This window comes from Aythya marila, assembly GCF_965140915.1.
Source record: "Aythya marila genome assembly, chromosome: 10".
Lineage (NCBI taxonomy): Eukaryota > Metazoa > Chordata > Aves > Anseriformes > Anatidae > Aythya > Aythya marila.
Window position 1 is genome coordinate 21,762,704 of NC_139051.1, and position 27,454 is coordinate 21,790,157.

The following is a 27,454-nucleotide window of genomic DNA, read 5'->3' on the forward strand; positions in this document are numbered from 1 at the left end:
CACAGACAATGCAATGTGTTAGCAAGTCCCTTGTGCATTAAGAGTTTATTTTATTTTGTAATGGAACTGCACCATTAATCTAATTGAGGTATTTTGCCAAAATCCAGTCATTAAAATAACTACACTGCCTTATAGCTATGTAAAAACATTTGTACAAAATTGTGTCAAATAAATACACAAGTTTTGATATTTATGTAAAGAAAAGTGATTTGGATACTCTTACAGTTAAAAAAAACTTGCCGTTTCACATATTTTAGGCAAACATTCAGTTTTACATTAAAACAGACTTCAAACTGAAGCCTATGTACAGGTCAAATACAAATGTAGAAACTTAAAAGTGCCAACAAACAAGATAATTCAAGTACAATAAATGTTAAAAAATATATATATTTATTTCAATTTTCAGATGCTTCCAACAGGTACAGGCCATCATGGTTTAAATAAGACAAGAAAACATTTGAGATAAAGGACAAGAAACATTTTGTTCCAGAATAAAATAGAAATTGTTAATTCACCATTCTAGAAACAGAAAAGTCCACATCAACTTAAGAAAAAGACTTACAAGTTTATTTCTGTTTTGAGTATGGCCTGGAAGAATCACAATTTATATCCCAACCACCAGGCGATGATGACTTTTCTGTATCCATGCTTTGACTGTAAGCAGATAGAAAATAATTGCCCCCTTCTTGGTTTTGATTTGCAGAAATCGGGTATGTTGTTCCCAGAAAAGTCTGATGAGTGAGTAAATTAAATTGACTGAATTGATGGGACATGTTTAATTGTCTGCTGTAAACTTGGAAGTTACTAAAAGGAGCTTGTTCAACTGAGTTCTGTTTTTCTCCTTCAGCAGAACATGTTGTAGAAACTGGAGTAATTGGCTGTATTTCTTTCAAGTCAATTTTAGAAGTCTTTTCCATCAAACCAATTTGTGCTTCAGGAGGTAACTCTGGAGCTGATACACAACTTTCTTTTGTATCTACTCCGTGTGAGCCCTTGGCCTCTGTCTGCAAAGCTTCCAAGCGACATGTATCATACTTAGAGTCATCATTGCAGATTTCTATTTGTGATGCTTCATCCCCTGAATCCAGAGACATGTCCTCCTCATCCTTTTCATCGTTTTCTACAAGAACTACATTAAAAAAAAAAAAAAAGTCCTATTCTATTGAAATACAAACTTTTGTTAGAAAAGCTATACACTACTCACAGAGTGTTATGCTTCAGGTCTGTAAGTCCATTATCACTTAAGTCTTGGTCTTCTGCCACTCTTGTTCACTTACTCAACATACACACTTAACCCTCTGTGTGAATGTCCAGTTACTCCGATGCTAAAAGCTTCTGCGCATTGTGTTCATGTTTAGTGTTGGGAAATCCCAACTCCCAGCTCCAAAGGGGTTAATGTCAAAACAGCATCTAAAGTTATACAGTAGGTCAGTATTTGATCAGACAATTAAGGGAGTACAATTACTGACATCTTAATCCTTTGTTTACAATTTCTAAAAGCTATTGTTACATTTATACTTTTCCTGGAAACAGATGGTTATACCTTTTTAGCATACATCTGCTTTCTTGGATACCATGTCAGCCTATAATTCTGTATTTAACATCTTCTTGCTGCTCCATCCCAGCTGCTTTTTCCCCATCACTTAAAATAAAGTAGCTTGAGAGTTGGGTTTTCCTTGCCATCTGCAGCATTCATTTACATAAAGAGTAAAGACACACTATTTCAAGAACCTCCACCCCACACGTCTAATTAGCTGAAAAAACTATAAATGTGTAATATATTACCTGATTGTCTTTTCTGAACATCAGAGGGAGGCAGACTGTTGTCTTCAGTAACAGAGTTGTGATACCCAACAAGACTTTTAAAATTTTGCATAAAGTCATCAACAGTAGCAACCACTATTCCATTTTCAGCATAATTTGAAAGCATTTTGAGATTCTTTTCTAAATACATAAAAGGAAATTTTGTATTAAGATACAGCACCTGTTATCAAAAGAGAAAGAGAGGTAATCTTATATTTTGGTTTTACCTGTTAAGAAGACAACATGCCTCTGTTGTATGTTTTGAGCCTGAAGCCTGATAAGACAGTCTAATTCCGGTGCGTTTCGAGTTTGAGAATCACAATGGTGGTAGGACAGAATTTCAACCAAGTGCTTCTTTTGGTAGGTATTCAGCAGGGTCAGCAGACTCAAAGCATTAGTATTCAGTCTGTGATGGTGAAAAAAAACAAAAACAAAAACACCATTATAAAGACATTTAAAGTCAGTCTAAATATTAAGTCAAAAAATGAACATAATGCTAAGTTGTACTTGTTTTTTTTAGAACATAATTTAAAGCTGAAGCATGTTAACAACTGATATATAAATGATGACTGCTTACCTCCCCAGCTCTTTAAGTTTTTTTTGTATTTTGCAGTGGACTTTCCACTGCCATTTCCCATCTGGTGTATTGAGGTCCTCCAAAAATTTTAAGAACTGTTTTAGTTTATCTGTTTTGAAGATATTGAACAGAAGTTAAATTTTGTGGTATGTGAACTGAAAACACTGCTTCAATATATACACAGAAGTGTGTTGTTTTTTTCTCCAGTCTTCATCAAAGTACTTAAGCAACTTTACCCTAGGTAGTACTTTAGGTTTAGTTCCTAGGAGACTGGACAACAACGATACTCCAAAAGCAAGGGGATTTTGTGTTGTTTTGTTTTTTAAAGTAAAGGTAAACAATGGAATAGATAAAAACAGACAGATACCTAACAGTGGTATTCAGTCAGCATGATCTGCCTTGCTAAAATATCTCTGAGAACACATACTTAGATAACTATTCAATTTTCAAAAGAGCAAAATTGAAAGAATGTAGTTTTTCAAGTATTTTTTACTACATTTTTTGTGGATTGAGACATAAGGAATAAAAGTTTCTGTACACATAACTACACAATATAAGACAAATTTAAAGACAAGATATCCATGTTTATGTTCTCCAGACAGGCCAGTGAGGTAAGAGACTGAATTAGCTTAAGTTCTACAAAAAAAAAAAATAAAAAAAAAAATCTCCTCACAATATTATCTCTGTAAATTAGAAGACTTGATTCCTAACTGCTCTTGAGTATGGCACTTATCTTTTACCCTAAAACATTAGGCTTTTTTGACTGTTTTAAAGCTTCAGAAAGCATCACACTTACCTATTGTGATACTCTCTGAATTAAGGACAGATTCATCTGACACAACAAAACCACCAGACACAAAGAGTTCATTGTAAGTGTGATTTTTCACATCATCCAAACTATCGACACCCGCAAAGCTGACACAAGAAAGCCTCTTCAAAGTTACTAAGCCAGGTATCTGTTTAAAAATCAGAGATGTATATGAGGGAAAATAAAACATAAAAGATCACAGTTAAAAAAAGAGCTACAGAACTTCTCTGATCTACCTATTAATACCGAAAATCTAACTTGAAAACACAACGTAAAACAACTACTTTCTTCCTCTTTCTTTGGGAGGTGCTCTTTCAAAACCATTATAGGAGTGAGCCAGTGGAAGCTGAGTACTTAGAATGATTTTATTTTCTGTCCACTACAAGCTCATAAGCCACAGCTGTCAGGAACACCTAAGGTAACCTGGCAGCTGCCTTTGCTTGCTGTTAGAGCATCACAGAACTAAAAGCAGAACTACTCAGGCCTCATCAGAGCTTTACAACTACTAAGTATACATTAGCAAGTACATGTAGGTAGAAGTTATTAGAGGTGTATGATGCAACAACCCTAAGTATTACCACAGCCATTTTTATTTCTTCAGGAGGCACCTAAATGATGACCCAGGTCATCATTTAAAGTAACCTTAATTGAAATGAGCTCTTCTCATTATGCTTTAACAGTAGCTTTCTGTAGTATGCATTTACTTATGTGAAGTACCTTATGGATGAGGTTGGCGATGTCTTCATTTTGAATAATTATCAACAGTTTATCTAAGTCAGCTCTTCTTTTAAGGAACTGTTCTGGATGGCACTCTGTATTACCTAACTTTGTAAGATATTCCTAACACCACAGAAAGAAAAGATGGTAAAGAAAGCAAAAAGGTAGTTAGGCCAAAACAATCCCCAGAACATGACCACATTTAAATAAGTCTTCTATTGAAATGAACGTCAGAGGGTGGAACTGCCTTTTTCTTTTTTTTTTTTGGTCTTTCCAATACATTAGCCAGAAGGATGTAGTAACACGGAAGGAAATAGGCTATTTTAGCAAGTCAGTCATTCTTACAGAATAGCACATAAATGGATAAGCGGCCGTCTCGTCTATTAACTGCATGGTTTTTCAAGAAAACAGAAGCTTTATTATTTCATTTTCAAATTTTATCTTACACACTTAAATACAGAAGGACAGCAGTCTCTAAAGTTACCTGTATTATTAAACAGAGGAAAACAGAATAGAACAACCTCAAACAACAAAAAACACACCACCACAAACTTTTCATATGTACTTGCTAAAATGCTATCACACGTTTGCCGTTGTTATCTGTTTTTCCCCAAAAACCTTCCATAAGCCTAACCCCTCTGGCAGTACCTTCAGAAGGACCCCAAAGTACAGCCAGTTTTACTTTCCAACTAAGAGACTTATGTAAAAGCTAAATGTAAGACAACCTCAAACAAGAAATGTGGCAGGACAGCCTGTTTTCATCATTCACTGTCACAATTCAAACTTTTTTGAAGGAAGTTTTAGCCTACTTTATGTTTGCAAGCCCCGTTTTTACACATTCTGGTTTGAAAGGCACACCAATCTATTTTACCATGAAAGAGAGACTGAAATGAAACATACTTACCTTGATTTCTTTGCAGAGAATACTTTCTTCCTCTTCATGAACATAAAATTTCACAGTGTTTTTCTGTACATCTTTAATAATTTTGACCAAACTGTTAAATACTTCAGGTTTTAACTGGCTTATAAAATCAGAAAGAGCTGGTTGGCTTGAAATATTTAAGCTCTCTGGGGATTTCTGTGTCTTTTCTGGCTGCTCCATCAGATCGCCACTGGAAGATGTCTGATCATATGTCAGTATATCTTCTGTTTTAGCATTCACACGATCCATTTCCTCCTTCGCTAAGGGCAAGCTTGCTGAATGCTGCTCCTTAGTTTCAAGATCTTCCATTACATTATTACACAATGGCTCTGATAGCAATGCTGGCTCACAGTCCCTGCAAGCAGGTAACACCTCGGGTGAAGGATTCAGTGCAGCGTTACGAACTATTTCTGCTGATTCAGGACTAGAATAAATTGGTGGAGTATGCCTAGTGCTTGAAGAGGACAAAATAACACTATTCAGTTTTTCACTCAGTGTCTCTATATATTCTTGCACAGAAATCTCTGATGCCTGTAAACAAATGTATTCAGAAAGTCTCATTATCCTCTCTCGGGCTGAGAAGACTGGTGTGGACATACCACTAACATAAGCGATGTTCTTTTGCTGCAAAATGTCCTGAATCTTTTTTGCAAAAAGATTATATTCTTCTATTAGTGTAGTCTCTATTATTGCACTTATGGAATGCTTAGTTGTAAAAGGTTGATCTGCTAGCCCACACTGATCTTCAAGTTTCTCCGCTTGTCTTGTATAAAGTCCATCTTCTGCTGTCCCCTTTTGTGTGTCTGAAAATGGAGAGTATGGAAACTGATAATCAGAACTTCTCTGCCTATTTATTACCCGAGGGTCATTAGGGAAGGCATCCTTTGGTGGTAAAAACACCAGTGGTTCTTCTGGTGATTTCAGACCTATATAGGAAGAGTTCATCATCATCATCTTATGTTTTAAAGTGATACAGAACTAATACAACAAAATGCAGTTTCAAGAAAGTATTACTGTTGTGCCTCCCCCCAAGCACCTTAAATCCAGAATGCAGTGTGTCTCTGATGTGCAGAAGCACAGAAAATGTCATTGTTCCTAAGACTGTACAATATCAAAGTTCGCTTGGAAAGCCAGAACCCAAGTAATTTTCCCAGTGATAACAGCTAATTAAACACAACAGTAGCTGCCTTAATTACAAAACACATCCAAATTAGAAAATTGAGCAGGGTAACAAATTATTCAGACGTTTTATTTTGCTACTGGGTTATAATCTGTAGACTTTCAAAATGCATATTTTAGCCACATACGACCTTGTGGAGTTAAACTGCAAATTGCAAGCTGTACATTTGATCTTCCAATTGATTTTTTTTTTCTTAAAAGGGTAGAACATATGTTTTATGATAATTACTGATCCACAGAATCAGTTATCCTGTAAGGAGTGCTGAAAGCCTCCCAAACCCAAACCTCAGAAATCATTTCTGCAACTGTCAATTTATTGACCATCCACATTCAAAACTGGTTTTGTCACAGATATTTCAGATATTTAAATACATACAAGTGTTTCAGTATGTATCTGTTCCATAAGCATTTCAACACTTCAAAGAAAGTATTTTGTTTTGTTTTGTTGTTTTTTTTTTTAAAATGTGTTATTGTTACAGCTAATAGACTTGTAAGCAGAAAACCAGAAGATTTCTGCAACAGAAGCAGTAACCAAAATAGCACAAATAAACTTTAAACAACCGTGTTCTTTTGAAATGCAGTTGTTTTTGTGATCAGTTTAAGTTATGTGCTGTCCCTTATTTGGTAACATCCATTTCTAAAAGGCCTAAAAGGAAAAAATCTGCCACTAAAAGGATTCCTTTTTCATGTTGTAATCACCTCGTAGGTACTTTACACCACTTAGACTGGTTCAGAGAAACCAGTAATGTGGTTCCATTTTATTTTCTTAATAAAACTAGATGTTTGTTCTTCATCCTTGAAAGCACATCCATCTAGTCAAACCTAATTTCTTGCTTTCTTTAAAAGCAGTACAAGCAGATATAAATCAGGTGATTCTGATTTGTTCAATTTTATTTGAACCTGTTTTTCTGTTATACCCTGTGCCTTCAGCATTGATCTATGCCTTCTGCATACTTAAGCACATTAATTTTGTTTTAGAATAACTCAATAACCAAATCATGATGTTAACAGAATAAACTCATTTCAAGCTTGTTTGAGATGTGAGGTACTTGAGACTATGTATCTCATTTTTCTTGAGCTGCTTAAGCTACATTATTGTAATCAAGAAATATTGTACTACAAGGAACTCTTCGCAGGAAAATTAAAAATATACTATAGCTTGAAATTTAGGGCTATTTTTAGGTGATTTCTTGCATTTTAATACAGCCTGTTACATACCAATTTTAGCAATGAAAGAAGTAATACCCAATCCATTCATGCTGATATAAGAGAAAGTTTCTGTAACAATTAGATTAGGAATAAGACTTCGTAATACATAATAAGAACATATACTAGACACTAGACTGATTAAGTTATTCTTTAAAGGTTATTATTTAAAGTTTTCCAGAAAGAAACAAACAGTGCTTTAAAAAGGAAGTGTGGAGGGGAAAGAGAGGACAAGCAATTAAGGCCTATAGTAAAGAAGTGTAAAGGAGTTTAAACAGAAATATGTATTGCTGAATACAGATACCAATCCAAAATATTTTCTAGCATGTAAAAAAAGTTTAAAAAAAAAAAATTAACCTAGGGTTTCCCTTACTGAAATAGAACTCCCTGAAGGTGGTGTCCTTCATAGATCTACCTACACCTTTGGGTCACGAGTCTTCACAAAAAATAATAATAATAAAAAAGGATCAGCAAGTAGTAAAGCATGAATACAGAATTCAACAGCTATTCAAGAATTATTTCTGATTTCAAATATATTCTTCCTTAGTAATACCTCGTAACTGCTTAGGTCAAAGAAACTTAGGTCAAAAAAAAAACCAAAAAAAACACACAATGACTGCCAGAAAACAATCTTAGAAAGAAAAGCTGTTTAAGATCTGCCCAAGTTGTTATTATTGCAGATTAAGAATCAAATTCCTCACTGCTTAAGAGAGGTCTTTCTACAGTGACTCCAGCAAAAGGGTTCTTGGGTTTATTTTGAAATCATAAATTCAAACACCACCAACAAAGAAAGCACAGAACATTCTGCTTCTTTGTATTTAAGATGAATGTCGTCAAAAGCCATCACTTTTAAGAATGTTTATTGATGCATTAATCTTCTCTTACAAGAGAAGGAACAAGCAAGAACAAATACCATTTTTAGCTGAATGTCTAAAGCTAATGAACAGTCCCAAATTCAAATCAAAATCAAGTTGGGATGGATTTTGCAAGTTTGCTTACAATTATCAGAAATTTAGATTATGTAATCTAAGAAGAAGAAAGACTGATGTTCTTTGAATTCCTTTCTACATCTATGTTGCTGCAGAAACAACCAAACAAAAAAAAGAGATGTGGACAAGCCACTGAATTTAGAAAGCCATCAGTTTCAGAAAGGATCAAAGCTTCCTTTAAGTTATGCTACTGAATTGATCTTAATTCCCTAGAATGAAAATTCAAAACCCTCCAGAAGATGCTAAATAGAAAGATATGTCCAATGAGGAGTGCCTGTAGCCCAAAACATTTGAGGCTGTTTTGACTCTCCTACAGCCTTCCTGATGTACTTCACTAGAATGAGTCCACTTGTTGAACAATGTGTTATTGATCTTGTTTTCTGATGAAAACTCAATACCAGGTAAGAATAAAAGGTGCTCAGGCCATAATGACATAAGGAACTCTTCCAACACATTCTTTCCTAATGATCCTCTTGAACACTTCCCGTCCCTCCTGAAGGAGAGCAGCAGTTAGAATTTACAGGGTTTTCTTTCTACATATATTGCACCTTTTACAAGCGCACATTACAGAGCTAGTCAACACTTACTGCAGCAAGAGCTGATTTGAAGAAACAAGAAATCCAGTGATGCTCAAGACAACCTCTTTCATCTCTGGAGAACAGCACTTTTCCCTCTCAGAAGACCTCAAAGAAAATTTCTTCTAGCAAAATTTGTAGTCTCACAGGTGACTGCACAACATGTCAGCTGAAAAACCCTTGTATGAACTCTCTTATACTGCATCCACTTGCTAGTTATTTCAGCAACCATAACCACATCTGCCTATACACACAGTGACAGATGTTACTTGGCAAAATACCAGAATAGATTTTTGATGTTTGGCTCTTAAAGAAAACACAGAAAACGTAATTTAAAATCACCCTATCGATTCTTTGAAAGGCTTATCAATAATGCAGAAGCTAACTCCTTTCTCCCTTCTTGGCCAAGCAAACAGAAGAGCTGCAGTACTACACAACTGGATGAATATTAGAAGTGTCAAAGAGAGATTCCCACATTGTTAGAGAATGATCAGAAATCAGTACGTATTTACTCAGAGAATGCAGTTAACACAGTCCACGTGGGTTTACGCATAAGAGGCCTCAATTCCTAGCCTTGAATTTAAACCTCCTCATGGCTACTCCTCAGTTTGGCTTCCACATCCTTCAAATCCACGCTTTTAAGTGCTCCCAAGACTTGACACTGTTGACTCATCAAGAAGTAGAACAAAGTAAGCTTATAGAATAAGTTTCTAAGTTTTAAATGTTTAGATATAAAAGCCTTCAAAGCACTATTAGTAGAAGAGCTTGATGCAATACAAAGTAGACAGCTTTCTATGAGGTTAACACATTTCTCATGACTTTTCTGAATTAGAAGCTGCAATTGTCCACCAGTCCAGGAAAGTGGATTTAAATGCTGAATTTATAACAGCTATATACTTCACCAGATAAATACTCAAGCACTTGCATTTCTAACCTATATCACTCTGTACCCGAAGCAGTACTTCTCCATGAAAACACGAGTATGTTTTCATCCAACAGATGCGTGTATTGTTCAAAAATGAGAAATAATTGCATGGATATACACATGCTTGTGTACCAACATGTGACCCAACAATGGAATCTGTAAAAGATACAAACCTTTGGAATATGCTTTCATTTACTATATGTAGCAAAATAAGTTAAACCCATCTTACCTGTAATTGGAATCAGTCTCCAGTGCATTCCAACTTCTCCTATGTTATTTGAGTTGGAATGTTGCCTGCGATAAACGTGTTCTATAGGTGTACTAGGACAGGGACTGTAGTCTTCAAAGCTACTTACACTTCCAGTGCTTGCTTCCTGAAAAAAAATGATTAAAATTCTCAATTTGCAACTGTTTCCTTAAACTACATACTGAACAGCTTACAGTAAGAATGTCCCCAAGTTCACCAGCAGATAGGAAATTTTCCAATTGGTCAAGTCAAAGTTAGAAAAGTTTACATCAGGTACTTCTGCATTTCATTCACGTGATTACTTCTGCGACAGGCATCTTTGCTGATGGTCTGTCACTAAATAAGGCAGTCCTAAGCACATACCTTAGAGCACAGAACATGGGGGGAGAAGGGCAAGGAGACTAGGAGATGGAAGTGGAGGAGCAAAAAAAAAAGTCTGCTCCTTAGCCATTTTTAGGCTGTAGTCTTGATAAGTCAACGAAAACCATGACATGTTAGCACTGCTGAGGAACCACCTGCAACTAGTATTAAAGTAAACTTGAGTAAACTAAATTCACCTGGCATTCAAAATGGTTAAAAGCAAGAGAGCACAAATACAGTTGTTGCAGTTCAACTTTGAGTTTCTTGGCTATGACAAGAAAGCAGTAAACTGAAAAAAGATTGAGGCCAATCTATTTATTTTTGGTTCACTTTTGAGGGGAGAAGGGCAAAAGGATTCAAAGGATAAGCTTTGAAAGAGCTTAGATATGGGAGGAGCCTGGTATGAAAAAGCTTTTTTGTGCCTGAGATTGGACTTCATAATCATGACAAGCTGTCATATCCAAACCACCTATCAAGTCTGTAAGGTTAAGAAAAACACAGAAAAATAGTAAAAGCAGAGGATAGCAAAGAAAACTGAACCATCCTGGGGTGTCCCCCAACCAGACACTAACATAGTCACTAACAGCCTGCCCTGCTACCATTGCTGCAGGAAGTCCATATGCAACAGCAACTACTCCTGCATCGTTACTTGTCTTCAGAAAGAGTAACAGCTAGGCAGTTAACTGTGAAGAACTCTCAAATGTCTCCTTACTTGGTTACAGGTTCAGAAAATATCAATACCCCAGCCAGATCAAGACTCACCCCTCAGAGAAGGAGGAAGGTGGAAGGCAGCATGCAAGCTCTGTTACAGTTTACACTACACTTGTTCCATGCAACTTCAGCTTGCTAAAAACCATCACCATAATCAAGGTGAGAGACAGAACAGAATAATCTGTTTTCTACAAGATACAGAAAACAATTGCAAGGCTTCTGTTTCAGAAAACATGAAAAAACATTTCGGTATACAGTAGTCAGCAAAAGAATGACGGAAGTTTTGCTGCCTATTTGTGGAGCATCAGCATATTACACTTACTGGAAAGCTAGAGTGAGGAAGACTGACTGACTGCCCATGGTTGCCTTCCACCTTCCAGATATTCTTAATTACAATTTTATTACAGAAAGAATAGACAAAGAATGAGAAACAAGCATCTTAAAGTTAGAATTTTCTATATACTCTCCTGCAAAACAGAAAGTCTTCTTCACAGAAAAGTTAGTACTTACCTATTTAAAAATTACAAGGTCTTTTTATTAATTCTCATAATGTTTACAAAAATAGTACTTCTGTTACTAGCATCAGCCTATCAGCCAGTTTCACTTACTTTTAAACGCAGTGTGTGTTCAAGGCCTACTTCATTAGCTGAAAGCCGTAGGTCAACATCAGTAGGGTAGGGTAAGCAAGCTGCATCAGTTTCTAGCATCACAGGGCTCTGTGGGTCCTTGAAGTTAACATTTTCAGCCTGAACAGCATTAGGAAGCTCATGATCATCTCTGTCCTGTGCTGGAATGGATTCATATTCATATTTTTGTCTCATATCTTCTTCAATTTCATCAGTGTTTAATCCTAAAGCTTGATTTACAGACCGTGCCAACGACGAATCCAAGTGTCCTGAACTAGCTAGTGTTTCTAACAGCAGTTTAATGAGGCCATGTGTGTCAGTAACAGCAGGGTCGGAAACATCTTGCTGCCTCAAGTCAGTATCATGTCCACCAAGACCAGTAATAATTGAGAAAACTGAGTGTGGAGAGTCCGAGGTTCTGCCCCCTTCAGATAGGGGGAGAAGGGGAAAAGTAATCCATTACTAAGTTTTAAAACAAAAGCAAAAACAGACACATGCACACACCAAACACCTTCCACATACCCACAGTGTCACTCTTTAGCATCAATTCATACATTACACATACATTTACTTTCTTAGTAAAAAATTTTAAATAGGAGGATGTTGATTAAAGTTTCTAAAGCTAACAGAACAGTTTCTGAAGCTATATAAAAACATGGAAATTCAAACTCCTGATAGATGTTGCTGTCTGGGAACCCCTGACAGTGTTAAGTCAAAATTTAGTTTCAAACAAATACTGTTTTGATTACAGCCAGGTGGAAACACAGTCACATATTTTATATTAATAACCAACGTAAAAAGACTCTCAAGTTCCATAAACTTCCAAGCTGGAATCCCATGATTGATCATGGAGCCTACCCTCTGTCTCCTCCATCCACACATGCCAGCTGCACCTCTCCAAAAGGAAACTGGTTTCTAACTCAAGCTTTTCATCTTCTGAACTGATTTGATGCATTGGAATTACTGAAGCTTGATATACATCCCCCCCCACTCTTCTTTGTGCTACCCTTCTCCCTGTTCTCCCCAGTTTTCCCCATCTAAATGAGACCTATATCATTACCCTGTCAGCGAAACAGAAATCAAAGTTTCTTTGGCAGATATTAAGATAAGATCCAAGGTAATTACCTAAGGTTTGGATATAGATAGTTTAATTTACAAAATAAATTCAGTCTTAAAACCATAAAGCTGTTTCCTTTGTCACATTAAACGTATTACTGGCTGCTCTGACTTTACTTTGCTCATACTTAGATATCTAATTCTCTTCTTCGATATACATTTACTAATTATTAATATAGGGTATTGCAGCTGTAAGGAATTAGAGCAAAGCCTGAAGTCAAAGACATTACTGTATCACAATTTGCTTAGTACCCTATACTAGAAAGTCTTTGGACAGTTCTACAGCTAAGCAAACTCTCTGGAAGTCAGCCTTCCCTATTAACTTGTATTCTAGAAAGAGACAACCTACATAAACTACATCTCTATTAACAGATCTCAGGCCAATCTTTAAATGAGCCACCAAGCATTAAAATACACACACACAAAAAAAAAAAATTCAATCTATTAAGGTTAAAATTAAAAGTATGCTGTGAATTACAATACTTAAAGAGGAACTCTAAATAAAGAGATTCTTACCTTCGTACTGACAACTATTGTCTGAGGCTTCACTCATTTTTAAGTGTTTCCGCAGATTTTCAGACTGTTTCTCCAGCTTCCTTTTCAGTCCACTCTTATTTCTAAGGTCTTCAGAATCAGAATCTCCACCTACATTTTTTTTCCTACACTGGATTAAGTTAATAAGTTCCTTCAGTCTATCAGGATCATAATCTCCGTGATGAGGGAATTTTCGCTTGGCAGCAGTTGCTTCATATTTTGCACGGATTCTTTTCCCACTTTTTGCATTGGCAAAATCAGTGTCTTCTGTAGCTTCATAATCTGAGATGGGACTGAACTGTTGAAGTTTCCGATTTCCCTCCATCAATTCCTTAGCTCTAGAAACAGGTAGTTGATATGCCTCACAACCAAAAATATAGTTTTGCAAGGAGCTGTCAATATGAGATTTATTTTTTGGAGCAGAATAAAGAAATTTTTTGTCATCCAACCGTGATTCATACCGATATAATACAAATTCTCTATATTTTCCAGAGCCACTATAGCATCTTTTCAAATACTCATTTATATACTTTTCCACAACAGTATTGAAATCTGCAGTAGCGTCTTTACGAGATTGGATTAAAGCAAAATGTAGAGACTGAATAAACTTTGTGAATTCTGGAATGATCTCCTGATTTTCGTGCAACACCACAGTAGTTGAATTTTTCTGTGTTCCAAATGGAACACTTTTTTGTGCTGCCATAGGAGAAAAGGGAATTCACAATTAAAATCACATCATAAAGCTATAAATTAATGATGACTAGCTAGCAATATTCTGTATTATACATATTTGGTGAAACACAGTTTGGAATGACTGAAGAAATAACCCAAATGCCAGGGATTTCTTTCTTTGTGTAAGTGTGAAGTAACAGCTTTAAAGCGTACTTAAACATCAACCTATTCATGGTCATGATGAACTGTTCACTTTCATGATTTTGTGGTAACCTATATCCTATGTACACATAATTTCCAATTCAAATCACCTTACTGGCCCTCCTAAAATGTCACTTCAAAGACTTTAGATTTACTGAAAAACAGCTCTCTGCAAGAAATGGCATTACTCCTTCCCATGGAATCCTGCCCCATTCATTGTACTGATTCTAAGCTCACTGGGATCCTTGTGACATGGAACTCTAAAAAAGACGTTCTTAGTAAGTTCTGGGCTTAGTAGTCCAGCACAAAGCTATACAGCTTTTTTGGTCCTTTGCAAACCAATACAACTCAACAAGATGCAATAGGAACATTTGACAAGAGCACGATTTCCCGGTCTTGGGATGCTATTAGAACCTCTTACTGCATCCTTGAAATAGCATTTAAAGGAAGATCCAAGTTATATCCTTTTTATTCATTTATTTCTGTCCCCTGCCCTCCTCCTCCATCAAACTTTCTTTCATTCAACCCTTTTAAACAATTACTGAGGCCTTAAAACAGTGGTTAACTTTGTGTTTGACAGAAACTACAGCTCACAAGTCTTTGAAATGTCACGGCAGCAAAAAGCTGTAATATTTTTAAGGAACTGGCATACATACACTTGAAATGTCTTACTGTGTCTTATCTCTTCTTACCCAAACTACAAGTGCTTGGATTTTATCAACCATCACTCAAGTTAGAAAAATTAAAATAAGAAACATAGAGGTAAGCATCTAGGAAGCAGCTAAGACTTCAAACAGGAACTTCCTGAAGAGAGCTACACTTTGACAACATCACTTCTAACTAACTCACAGCAGGCCAAAATAGAACTGCATTCTACTGATTGCAAATTTCAGCTGTCAAAGATTAACTTTTAAGTCTCATCCCAACACTAAAGCCAAGTCCTTTCATTCGTCTTTATTATATGGTCAGGTTTTTGTGCATATCCCAAATCAAAACAACAAACTTTCAGATGTTTTGTCCTTCACATTGTGTTAGTTAAAGAAATACCCCCCTCCCCCCCACTATAAAAGTGCAGTAACATTCCTAGCACACAGATCTCTGGGAACACTCTCAGTTCTACTACTATGCACAACCAAGAAATCTGAAGTCGTTTTAGTTTTAAACTAGGAACAAGTGAGCCTAAAATACTTAGTGCCATGAAGAAATGCCTTAGTTCCATGAAGAAATGAACACTTTTTGAACACCATCACCATTGCTATAACAAACTATTATTCCTGGTTTACAGTGTTAAGTTGTAACACTGTTCTACTGTTGATTTCAGTAGACTATAATCATCATTTAACTGACCACATAACACACACAGAAGTGAACAAACTTACTTGAGCTAATTATACCTCTAGGTTCAGGAAACAGAAATAACGCATTTAACATGCGGGACCGTCCAGTTTGGTGATCTACAAAAAGAAAAATGGTTGGAAAGGAGAAGACCCCTATGCTTCAAAAGACAACTATAAACCAAACAACAACAATACCACCATCACCACAACCACAGTACCAAACATAGAGTATGCATACCATAAGGGGATGTCATTTGCCAAGGAGAAAGAAGAAAAAGAAATCCTCTGTCCAGAAGTGGTTTAACGAGAACCTGTTTTGAAGGAAGAGGAAAAAAAAAAGAAATAAAAGAAAAAAAAGCACACTGCTTCTAAGCTTCTAACAGACATTTTGACATTATGAATACTCTTACTTCCTGTAAGCTAAATTCCAGTCAAGGTAGGAAAGTGAGGGAAGTGCTATGATAAGCTATTTTGGAATATGCTAGCTTTGTAATTCCAGTGAGACCATGCATCTTTTCGCATGTCTCAATTTCTAGTTACTAAAGTTATTTTGAAAAGTGAATAGTCAAATCTGTAACACTCACAAGTTTCTCTTTCTCTAGCTTTTGAAGTAATCCCTCCAAGTGATTACCAGAACGGGACTTCTCCACAACTTCATAAAGACTACAGTACATTCCATTCTTCAACACTGACGTGGTACAAGGGGAGAAAGAAGTTTAGAAGAAAAAAAATAAAACTGTAACTCAGTAAACTTCTAAACGTTCTTAAATAAATAAAAATTTAAAATAAATTAAAAAAAAACTAGCACAATTTACCTTCTTTTGCTCCTAGGTAAGTTTCTTTATACAACAATGCAGGTGAAATTTTCTTCTTCAGTTGGTCAATGCTTACAACTTTTTCAACATCAAGCTTCTCAGGACTAGAGACAAAGGGTGCAGGAGGGAGAGGTAAATAAAAATAAATAAATAAAAGGCCTCTCTTCTTTGACCTTCATAGTCTGATCCTCATTGACCAAAAAAGAATTATCAAATACATTCTCATAAAACATCAGTTCTTTAAGCTATCCTGTGAGACAATGATATTTATTGTTCCAAAGGAGTGTGTGTCACTTAAGAAAAACAAAGAATAAAAAACAAAACAGGAAAAAAAACACCAACAACACCGAAGACTGACAAGTTGTGAGCATGAACTAAAGGCAGCTCTGGACACTCATGATTTAAGTCTAGTTTGGTATTTAAAGCATCTGGTCAATGTACATTTTAGACTTTTACCTGAATATGTCTTAAATTCACTAGTCTAATAGAGTTGACATAGCAGTATTTTCAACTTATTCTTTAAACAGTAATACTCACAGCTTGCATGGAAGGAAAGGACGTGCTCCTGACTTCAAGGAAACATGGCACAGGAGTTTGCCTTTATTCCAGAGCTGTCCCCTCCATAATGTGTAGTTAGATTTATCTAAATTAAGATGGAGACAGAAATAGAGTGAAACCACTTGTTAGGAGGGACTGAAACGAAATAGTATTAAAGAGATTGCTGAACCTCCAAAAGCTATTTTGAGGAAATTTCCTACTAATAACACACCAGACAATAATACCTTTACACCTATTATTTAAGGTAACAAAGAGTATTTGCAATCCTATCTTGTTTTGACCTGCTCTGAGCAGAGTAAAGTAGTTGGTATATTACCTGTACACGTATATATAAGCATGTCCTTGTTGCCAACGACATCCTCATAACTTAACTGCAGCTATGTTTATACATAAGAATATTTTGCTTGAATGATGTTCAAAAGAAAAGTGGGAGGGGATCATGTTATTTGAAGTGGCATTGAACAGCAGATTCGTGAGCAGAAGGTATGTTCCTACTATGCTATACACAGAAACAGAGGGAAAAGACAACTCGATTTTATTCAGTTCTGGTTTGTTCTAGTAAGGGAAGAACATACACTTGAAGGTGTCTGTTACACCATCCAATATCACAAGAGATCGCTGCAATCAGTATGGTACAGAATAAAAGTTAGGTAGACAGTCAACATAACCAAGCAATCATTCTAATTAAACACAAATCAAACTACATGGGCAAAAATGTCCAATACTTTCCAAGCCTACAATCATAGAAGTACTAAATTTCAATTCATTCTTACCTGTACTTCTCTCTGTGTTGAAGCTGTTTGATCTAACAAAAAGAAAGGAGATGATTACTGGCTTGAGACAGAAGCTTGTGGCTACTGAAACCTTATATTAAGGAGACTTTATCAATCTAGTAATAGCAACGCTGATTACACTCTCTAGCCTCAAGCTACCATTACAGCAACTTGTCTGATTTTGACATCCAGTAACTGTTGTTAGCACTAGTACAGTCCCCACATTTGGATGCCTTCCTATCAGCACAGGTATCATATCGTATCTGTCATCAACATAGACAGTCGCTCTACAAGCCATAAGAAAACACTAGCAAATAGTCTGGTGACTAAGTATACAGAACATTTTTTGGAATACCAAACAAGGTACTGCTGTGAACATTTGTATGACTCTATTCTACAAAGCTTTATTTGGATTCCCCCTAGGGTAGAAGGTGAGGTAAATGAGAAGAGCAATAGAACTGCTTCCTACAGGGCAGCCTGCTGCATAAGACCAATTCTGTCACCTCTTGCTTTACATTAGAAACATTTATTATACTACATCCCTGTAACACATCCATCCATTTCAGCACTGTTCATCTAAATTGATGCAAAACTATTACTAAGAGCTATGAATTCACGTTGAATGCAGTCTTTCCAAAATTCACTTTCTAGCTTACCTTGATGGGGGCAGGAATTTTGGTGTTTGCACCATTTCATCTTTGTAAGTAAATGAAACAACAGCATAGGGACAAACATGCCTTGGTCTTCGTCTTATCTCATCAAAGCCATATTCATAGAAATAGTACTAGAAAAATAACATAGCTTTGAATTAAAAACTCATAAACTATATTTTGCAAATACAATAGCCCCTGACCTTTGTCCCCAGAAAGGTGCACTGTTTCACAGCAATAGCTTAAAAAATATACCTCATGATTAACTACTTATGCAAACTAATGGAAAAAGAGTTTAATAGTCTGAAATCTTTTATTATGCCAAATATTATCTGATACATCTATCAAGTTATAAATTACTATAATAAATCATATTTATGGTGCTCTTACCACCAACAACCTAATTCTTAAAGAGCTGCTACCCAAAATACAGTTTTAAATGCCATTCTCATATGTATGTTATAATACGACCAATTACCATATTTTTTTCCACATTCTACTTCCTGGTTTACCTAACACTGACAGGACAGGCACTACTTTAGGGTGTACATGTACGTAAGGCTAACAGGAGAGGCTGACACGTTGTTCTGTAATTTCTAATAAAGGCTTCTGTGAGCTACTGCTTAACGTACACCAGACAGCTTCAGCATTAGAGGACAAGTTCAGTATTAAGTTACATCTTCAGGCAATTTGCCTCCACAATTATCAATTGGTTGTTGTTGGTTTTTTTGTTTGTTTGTTTTTGTTTTGTTTTTTGCTTAATAAGGTTTTTATTTAAGTTAACACACACTCAACCTTCTACTACCTGAGTAAGTTCATATGCTCGATAAGCCAGCAAGGAGGTTACTTTATTTGCATTCTTTGAAACATGACATTCATGCTTGGGTGTTGGATCTAATGCACTCTTCACTGTCGATTCCACTGCTTTCATGCCTATGTGGTCATATATGCTTTTCATTTTTCCCTGTAATAAAGCGGAAGAATTGTAAACAAGCTTTTCCCTGAAAACTGGCAAACTGCATCAAGTACATGAGGAAGTAAGTAATAAAAGAGAAGTTTTGGAAAGATGTTTATGAAAATATGAAAAAAAAGAACGTATTCCTGTAGAAAACATATTTCTTAACTTTTATAAAAATTTCTTATTCTGTATTTAATCTCAATGTCAACATTGGATTTTAAAACCAGTTGGTTTCTAGATTCTCTGTAAGAAGACAATTGTATGAATGGAGGTTCAAGAAGTAAGGTTAGAACTACTTGTATCACTAAGCAATATAAGCCTTCAAGAGAAAGCAAGAAGAATTTACCTTTATTATTTTAAAAACAATCACATCTCCAGTTGCTCCAGCTTCTAGAGGATTAGGTTGCAACAAATCAGCATACCTGGAGATATACACACCTGAGAATAATATTAAAAACAGAAAAAAACACTACGTAATGATGAATGTTAAAATGTTAGTAGAAGAAGCATTACATAGGACTCAGTGTCTTCCAATCAATAAAGATTTACCAATTTTTTTCTAACTGCATCAGCAAAAAGTATAATGGCATGTTCACAACTTCCACATTCTAGACAGTAGAATAAATGTCTATTCTCACCAAGCACAGCATTAAACATCACAGTAGAACATGGACATTAACTCAGTTTGAAAGGAGTACAAACTGAAAAACATTACTAAAAAATACATTACTAAAAGCGTTGTGACCAAGAGCACAAGCTCTGCCCAAATGCTATACAGATATTGCTTTCAGTTTTTGCTTTTTTTCCAAAACTCCTGGAGTCCTTCTGTATTGTGTCCTATTACAAAACACGGGTATAAGCAATGGAAGATATGACTGTCAAGTAAGTCAGGAAAGCACTAGCATCATCAGCAATTTTTCATCCTACACTGTTCACAAGAGTACACTGGTTTTGAATTGTGAAGTGACACTCAAATGCAGAAGGCAAAGTAATTTCTTGCTTTTGAAGATTTCAAACATAATTTCATAGATTTTAAGGCCTCAGACAAATACTTACTTGTTGGAACTGACTACGTCTGATTAAATAACTGCAACTGAAATCAAATACATATTGTATTGGTAGGACTTGAAACAAAATGAGAATTAGGTCTCAAATTCCTCTGAAAAAGGAGTTTTAAATAATCTAGTCAAAAACAGAGTTACAAAATAAAGCCTTGATGTCAGTTTACTTTGCTAAAAATACCTATATGTGATGTTCCTGCAGGTAAGTGCTAGGAAAGGCACTGAAAGTTTACACAATTGCATCACATTCTCTGCCAAGTCACACTGACTAATATCAGCACATATAATCAAAAGATAGTTACCCATGGAAGGGCTGCCAAGAATTGTTATTTTGGAGTGGCCCACCTGCAGCCCCTTTTCACATATGCTTTGGATCTGTGGAAAACAGGCATTTTTTTTAAACAAGCCTATCAGGAAAGCCGGAATGTGAACACAGCAATAAACATAATTCTGTTTGGGCTAAAAAAAACAACAACAATAAATAAAACAACCCCCAAACAAATGCAACAGTTTCTCTGTATCCTAAATTTTACACACACTTCATGAACATTACTTGCTTTTAATACATTTTAGTAACATAATACAGAAGTAGACCTGCCATATGATTGAATACTTAAGAAATCCTGGCTCTCTAATTGTAGATAAAGCAAAGAACTTCCTTTTCTATCACTTTCATTTAAAAAATATCATTGGAAACCCAAAAGATAAGATGCATTTTCTATTATTACTGAAGATTATATAGGACAAATGCACATTTGGAGCACACAAATACACTAAGAATGCATCCACATATCTATATGCGTGACACATATCTTAGAGTCTTATCTACACACTAAGTCGTATTTCTTACCTACTAAACAGAAAATAAGTCTGACATGAATACACAGAAAAACAGCATGAGCATTTTTGTTCAGCCAGCTTTTAAAAGAACAGGAAGAGAACTATGCTTGTTTTCATCATACAAGTAACTTTTATGCAATTCTCTTTAAGGTACCTCTTCTTTACTCAAAAAAAGAACTGTAATGAAAACATGCAAGCTTCATTAAATTAAAAAAAAAAAAAAAAAAAAAGAGATAGAACAAAAAGCCACCACAAAGAAAACAACCACACAACAGAAACCCACACACAGTCCAGAGAAATCTACCTTTCTATCTGTAAGTCAGAGTCTAAAATGGAAAATATACTTTTACAGAGACATGTAAATGGTACATCCTAAATCATAACGAATAAAGGATTTTAACTATGACATAGTATCACCGCTTTCCAATCCTTCTAAGACTTCCATGGCTGAATTTTGCAGAAATTATTTAAAGACGTCAGTAAAAAATGTGAAGTGTGTCAATAACAGCATTCAGTTTAAGAAAACGCTTGTGAATTAAAACAGAAAAAACATTTTATACGCAGTTCTGTTTTCTTACCTGAGGTCGATCAACCATTAGAAACGCATAGGTTTCAGAAAGCTCTTTATCTAGGCGACCATCAAACTTCAACTCTCTGCGTTTTTCTGTGAACTGTACAATAAGTTCTTAACATGTATAGACAGATTATTGCAGTCACATTCAAGTGTCAATGCTTTAAGACCCCTTCTAAGTTAGCAGTTCCAACTGCAGAAAAACAATCAAAAGCTAATTTGAATGAGATTACATTATGCTACAATTCAATTTAAAAAAAAAAAAAACAAACATATACACATAGAAAATATCACTGGCCTAAAAGAAAACATTCTTTAAACCAGTAATGTGCGCCAGTAAGTGCAGTAATGTTTTAGTGTTATTAGTAGCATGCCTGTCAAGAAGAAGCATCCAGCTCAATGCTTTCCATATCACGTCTGAAACTCCATAAAATTGTCCTTACATTCACATCTCTCTTACACAATGCATGTATGTTAGCAGTTGCACCTCAATGCGGAGGTGGCTGCAGTTGCTGTATATACCCAAGCTGCAACCATAAACCACAAATCATATAGTAGCAGAAAAAAATACGCTTCAGAGTTTACCAGTTACATATACTGTCACTCTGTACTTGAAGTTTTTTGGTACCGGGACTTGAAACCTATTTCACAGTTGTGAAAGAAAGCTAAGACTGGATTTAAGACAGGAGATAAGGTACAGCAGAAGTGCTACAAGTTTAATTCTTGGACAACAATTACAGAGATTATGTAAACTTGGTATAAGAAAGGTATTAAATTTCACAGGAAGCATGAGGCCATTCAAAGTAGACCCTATAACCTCTTTACAGGTTATTAAAAATATATAAAGAGCATAAAATACATCAAGAACATTTTTGAAAACAAAAAATACACAAAGCAAAAGGGTACCCAATACAATTTTTCTTTTAGTCTTCGAGTGTCTCAGGTATTATTTTATACCTGTGTAGTAGCAAACTTGCCTGAAAAATAGTTGCTTACATTCTCAGGAATGTGGTTTTGCAATTAATCATCAAGCACACAGGTAGAAAATAATCCCTGGGTCATTGTCTCTTAACTCCAAAAAAAACCACTAAAGTTAATTTGATTTGATCTGTACCTTATCCATAAAGAGAAGCCACAAACATACTCACTTCCTTTTCCAACAGTTCACTGTGCACTAAGCTGGCTCTCTTGTAATTAAAATTCGACACTGAACTGGGTTCCAAGTAAGATGAATGCAGAATCTTCACAACATCCTCAAACTCTCGAGAGCCCACAGCTACTGGCTGAAAGAGTGCTGTAAAAGAGAAGAAATAAAATAAGCACCAACATTGGTCTGAAAACAAAACAAAACAAAACAAAACCTAAGTTTTCCAGCTCATTGACAGTTTATACGTAAAGACGTGTTCATGATCCATTTTATATGTCATTTATTCTAAATTATTTTTCTAAGGGGGAATTTAGGCAAGACAGGTTCCTATAATTACAGCATCTTTCAAAAAAAAAAAAAAAAAGACACTTTATGCTTTTTTAATATTCCTTTTGAACAGCTAGTTCTCAGAAGCTTATAAGGGAAGCACCTCAGTATGTCTCAATTTATAATTTGAAAACATCTAAGTACTGTAAAACACTGTCATTAAATTTATAACATTTTAATTAAATTAATTAGCTCTTTTAATTAAAAACCAGGAACAAATTGTTCTAATAAAAACATTAAAAACAATTTCATGGCTCAGCATCTCTTTAGAACTATTAAGGTTTTTTTCTGTGTTGCATATGGTAATTATGCTAAATATGAATAAATTTAATATTATATTGTATAAATTAAAAAGTCCAATAAGTTCTTATTGCTGAAAAACCACACTGCGCGTGTTCATGCTCTATGATCTTATCCCTTACATGAATTCAAAATGAAAGCTCTTCAACTGCCTTCTGGGGAATCTCGCCTAAGTTCACACAGAAAAGTTTTCATGCCCCCAAGCTTCTGAGTACCACAAGTGACAAATTGATCAGAAGAGGAACCAGAGTGTGTGCCAGCAAAGAATGTGAGTGCCAATTGTGAGACTACATCTAGGAAAGTAATAGTCCTGAGGGAACTGAACCAGTTCAGAACAGCAACTGGTTTCTCTGTGCAATACCATTCACAAGGCTCAGGAAGTGCAACATCCTGCAGTACTACAAATATCAGGAAGCATTCCCACCACATCTGAGACGGCTTCTGCTCTTTTTGTAGGGGTAGGAGCACTTATCTTCCTCCAAAACAACCCTCAAACCACCACCAGCTGAAATGTCTAGGAGTTACAATAGTTGGGAATGAACTACAGTAGCATTTGGCTCATACACAGGATGCTCTACCATTATTCTAGCAGCAAATAGAGTTGAATTGCTTCTGTATAGCTTATCTCCAATTTCATTAATTGAAATGAGAGCACATTTAGATAGTAATCTATGCCTTATTTTAACAGGAAATATTTACTGCATTAACCTGAGCATGAAGCAAATGTTCTAAACAGAAACTGAAGTTACTTGAGTTATCTAGCAAAAGCTATATTTATGCCCACTTTATGATGTAGCATCCCATCCACTAACTAAAATACAGCAATTATTCCAACAGGAGCAACACTGCACAAGTGTTGCTTTAAAAGAATTCTGAAAATGATTAGGAAATGGTTCTTATAACACCTCTTTTTGCGATAACATGTCCATTCTCAAAAAGGCTAACAGCAATTTGGGAGTACAGATAATCAGAAGCGGAAGAAATTCTAAACTTAGTGTAATATTGTAAGATTGAATGCAGTTGTATTGAAGAAAGAAACTATTAGCTAGATACATAACTATTAAAAAAAAACTATTAATGAAATACGCTGAAGAGCACTGCCTGACCCAACTCATGCCCTCAGGCCCCTCTCAGCTCTGAGTTATCAAACCACAGTATGGTAGGGCACAGGCTTCACATACTGCCAAGTCCTCTTCTTAAAATACCAGTAAGACAGACTGCCAATGGCAGCTGCTTGCCCACATTTCCTGTTTCCTGGACAATTACCGTGCATGTCCTCCACACACACAGCCCTATTCCCTAGAAATGCATGCTCTGTCAAACCCAGCCCATCTCTTACCACTGAGCCCAGGCAATAGCAGACTCCCCAGGACCTGCTGGTGACCCGTGACTGTGATGCCATGCCTACTGCCCAGCCTCAAAACTAGGCAGAGGCACATGAGGACATCGGTGGAGATCCTGCCATTCATTCCAATACTGCTGCTGTTCCCATGTATTTAGATATTCCCTGCTTTGTGTAAAGCTCTAAAGAACGAGTCAAGACAGACTCACTGGAGAACAGCCAGTGCCCTGCTCTTCAGATAGGAAGGCCTTATGTAGACTGCTGCAGCAGCAGTGCTCAAAACATTTATGGGAGGGCTTTGCATTATCCCTTTTATTATGGAGTACAGTACTTTGGAGGTTTTTTTTTTTTTTAATATAGCAATTCTTCAGTGTCTTAGCAGAGGACTGAAAGTAGGTTTTATTGCTGTTGTTACTTATTCAGTAATATTCGTATGCTCCTGTGCTTCTCCAAATGTACACCTTAAACAAGCGTTATCTATCATAAAGTCACTAGTGGTACGAATGAAACTGGAAGTGCTTTTGTTACCTTTGCAGAAAAGACAGATGAAAACAGAAATATTTTGAAATACATGGGCAAAGGTCACTCCTGAGATTTTAAGTTTTTAATGTATTTATGTACAGAACATTAAAGCAAGACTGATTCCTAACTGCTCTAATCAGTCCAAGAATGAGAACTTAGATCCACCTTTTAGCAGGAAAATGCTTAATAAACCCAAAACTTGCATAGTAAAGGGATTTGTTCCTCTGATGCTCACTGCCCACAGTAACACAAAGTGAACAAGAACAGTAATCATCACACAGGTAACCTTGCATCACTTCATGCATTGATTATTTTGATCGACTGGCTTTATGATCAGATGTCATCCACCGACCAAGAGAAAAGGAACATGAATGAAATCAGTTGAATGTGAATTCCTTACAGAACTAACTTGCTACTTTTTATGTTTCAGAGTATAAACACCAGATTTTATTACCAAAACCTACTGTCTGCTTGCTATCTTTTCATACACAGTAGAAGCAGGCAATCTACACTAAGCTTGAGAACTTTGCACCAACCATGCATTTCTTCTTCAAGAGCAGCAATTTTGTTTCTATCGTCTTCTGAAGTACCAAATGATGGACAGAGCATGGAAAATCTACTATACTGACCACTGGACAGTATTTTAATCACAAAACAAAAAAAAAAGAAGGTGACTTAGGTTTGAATTTCAGATAAACTACTATATACAGCAGTCAAACAAAAGTTACAGTGAATGGTATGAAGTTGCTTTTCCTCATCCAAGTACAAGTCTTTGAGTGCACTAATCATATGCTTCACGGATGACTCAACTCTACTTTGTCCATCCTTCCAGAACTGGTGGCACTGCAGGACTTGGACTTGGTAAGACACTAACCAAGTGAAGACAATGCACTCTGTGCCCTCTTTAAAAAATTATGTACATGCCAAAACACAAGGACAGAAAAACCTGAAACATGACCTACTGAGGTAAGAAGCAAGGCAGTGCTTCTTGATCTGTTGTCTGTGCATTGATGCTAAAGGGCAGCTAGCTATTACCTAAAGGTTTATGGTCACTATGCAAGGGTCTATACTACACAGAAGAGTTCAGAAACGAGAAATAAAAACCAAGTCCTAAATCAGTCCATCTACAGCAGTCACCACATCCTGTGCTTATAGCCAAAGGATAAGATTGTCATGCTTATCTCCAGTCCCACATCACTTGAAAGGAATGTATGTGTTATTTATTTTTCACTGTACAAACCTACCATGGATTTGCTGCACCTTTATTGACCCATGTAAATCAGGCAGTAATTTATGTTAGGATATTGCATGCTAGTCCTTACAACACATTCAGTTACTGGGGGTTTTGCCAATTTGCTCTGCGGAAGTAAGAACAGTACTGCTACTTATTTTCTACCTAGTGTACTGGCAAATAGGTATGTACTTTTTAAGTAGAAAATATGATTAACTAATACAGTCCCTACTCTTGAGACCAACACGAGGGTGTGTGTTTGGATGCATGGAGCTCCCTAGCTGCTGTAAGTTTCACATTCCCAATTGTTTGCTGATTTGACTTGAGTAAACAGAATTTGGAGCTATCAGGTTTTAAGTCAGAATACAAAGAAAAGGATGAGATTCTCTTTAAGGCATACTGAACTACCCTTTAATTGAAGAAATGCAAATTAGTTATTTTATTATCAGATAACTTGGCAGCATCTTAACCTCTTTACAAACTACTCCTGCTTTAAAAAAATAAAAAGCATTTTTAATGTCTTTTTTTTTTTTTTAAGACTAAGATCAAAAATCAGTGCTGTGAATGAAGCATAAGGATAGAGTTACATGATCTTTCTCAGCCCAAAATTTCTTTTGCTCTCAAAAGTAGTTACCACAAGGATGGCTTAAAAAAATCCTTAAGTAGAAACATAAGGTAGCAAATAGCAGATACACAATCCAACTAAAGACACAGAAGATTAGAAGACAAAAGACAAAGAAAATGAAACATCAAATGCTTTTAAGTTACCAAGTCTTCCAAGCAAGTACTTGTTAAGACTTTCAAAGATACAAGATCTTTCTCACCCCACTCTGACTGAGAAACTGCATTCGTTT

At 35.9% G+C, this 27,454-nt stretch overlaps 1 protein-coding gene across 6 annotated transcripts in view; it reads right to left on the reverse strand.

The window, feature by feature from the left end:
- Positions 1–566: 566 nt before the first annotated feature.
- Positions 567–27,454, reverse strand: part of TASOR (transcription activation suppressor) — a gene marked incomplete at its 3' end in the record, with an annotated part of 30,272 nt that continues 3,384 nt past the window's right edge. For 2 of the 6 annotated variants that reach the window (XM_082768000.1, XM_082768005.1), the window contains exons 2-23: positions 22,880–23,025; positions 21,739–21,831; positions 20,623–20,695; positions 19,606–19,697; positions 19,107–19,265; positions 18,308–18,435; positions 17,652–17,683; positions 16,858–16,963; positions 16,321–16,424; positions 16,090–16,193; positions 15,744–15,816; positions 15,548–15,622; positions 13,278–13,991; positions 11,628–12,070; positions 9,931–10,075; positions 4,810–5,753; positions 3,906–4,028; positions 3,177–3,336; positions 2,381–2,489; positions 2,031–2,209; positions 1,786–1,944; positions 567–1,129 (exon numbers count right to left, since the gene is read on the reverse strand). In XM_082768000.1, coding sequence (XP_082624126.1) covers positions 567–1,129; positions 1,786–1,944; positions 2,031–2,209; positions 2,381–2,489; positions 3,177–3,336; positions 3,906–4,028; positions 4,810–5,753; positions 9,931–10,075; positions 11,628–12,070; positions 13,278–13,991; positions 15,548–15,622; positions 15,744–15,816; positions 16,090–16,193; positions 16,321–16,424; positions 16,858–16,963; positions 17,652–17,683; positions 18,308–18,435; positions 19,107–19,265; positions 19,606–19,697; positions 20,623–20,695; positions 21,739–21,831; positions 22,880–23,025 — 4,724 coding nt within the window. Of the gene's footprint in view, positions 1,684–1,785; positions 1,945–2,030; positions 2,210–2,380; positions 2,490–3,176; positions 3,337–3,905; positions 4,029–4,809; positions 5,754–9,930; positions 10,076–11,627; positions 12,071–13,277; positions 13,992–15,547; positions 15,623–15,743; positions 15,817–16,089; positions 16,194–16,320; positions 16,425–16,857; positions 16,964–17,651; positions 17,684–18,307; positions 18,436–19,106; positions 19,266–19,605; positions 19,698–20,622; positions 20,696–21,738; positions 21,832–22,879; positions 23,026–27,454 lie in introns of all 6 variants that reach the window. The other 4 variants (XM_082768002.1, XM_082768001.1, XM_082768003.1 and 1 more) reach the window with 4 other exon arrangements.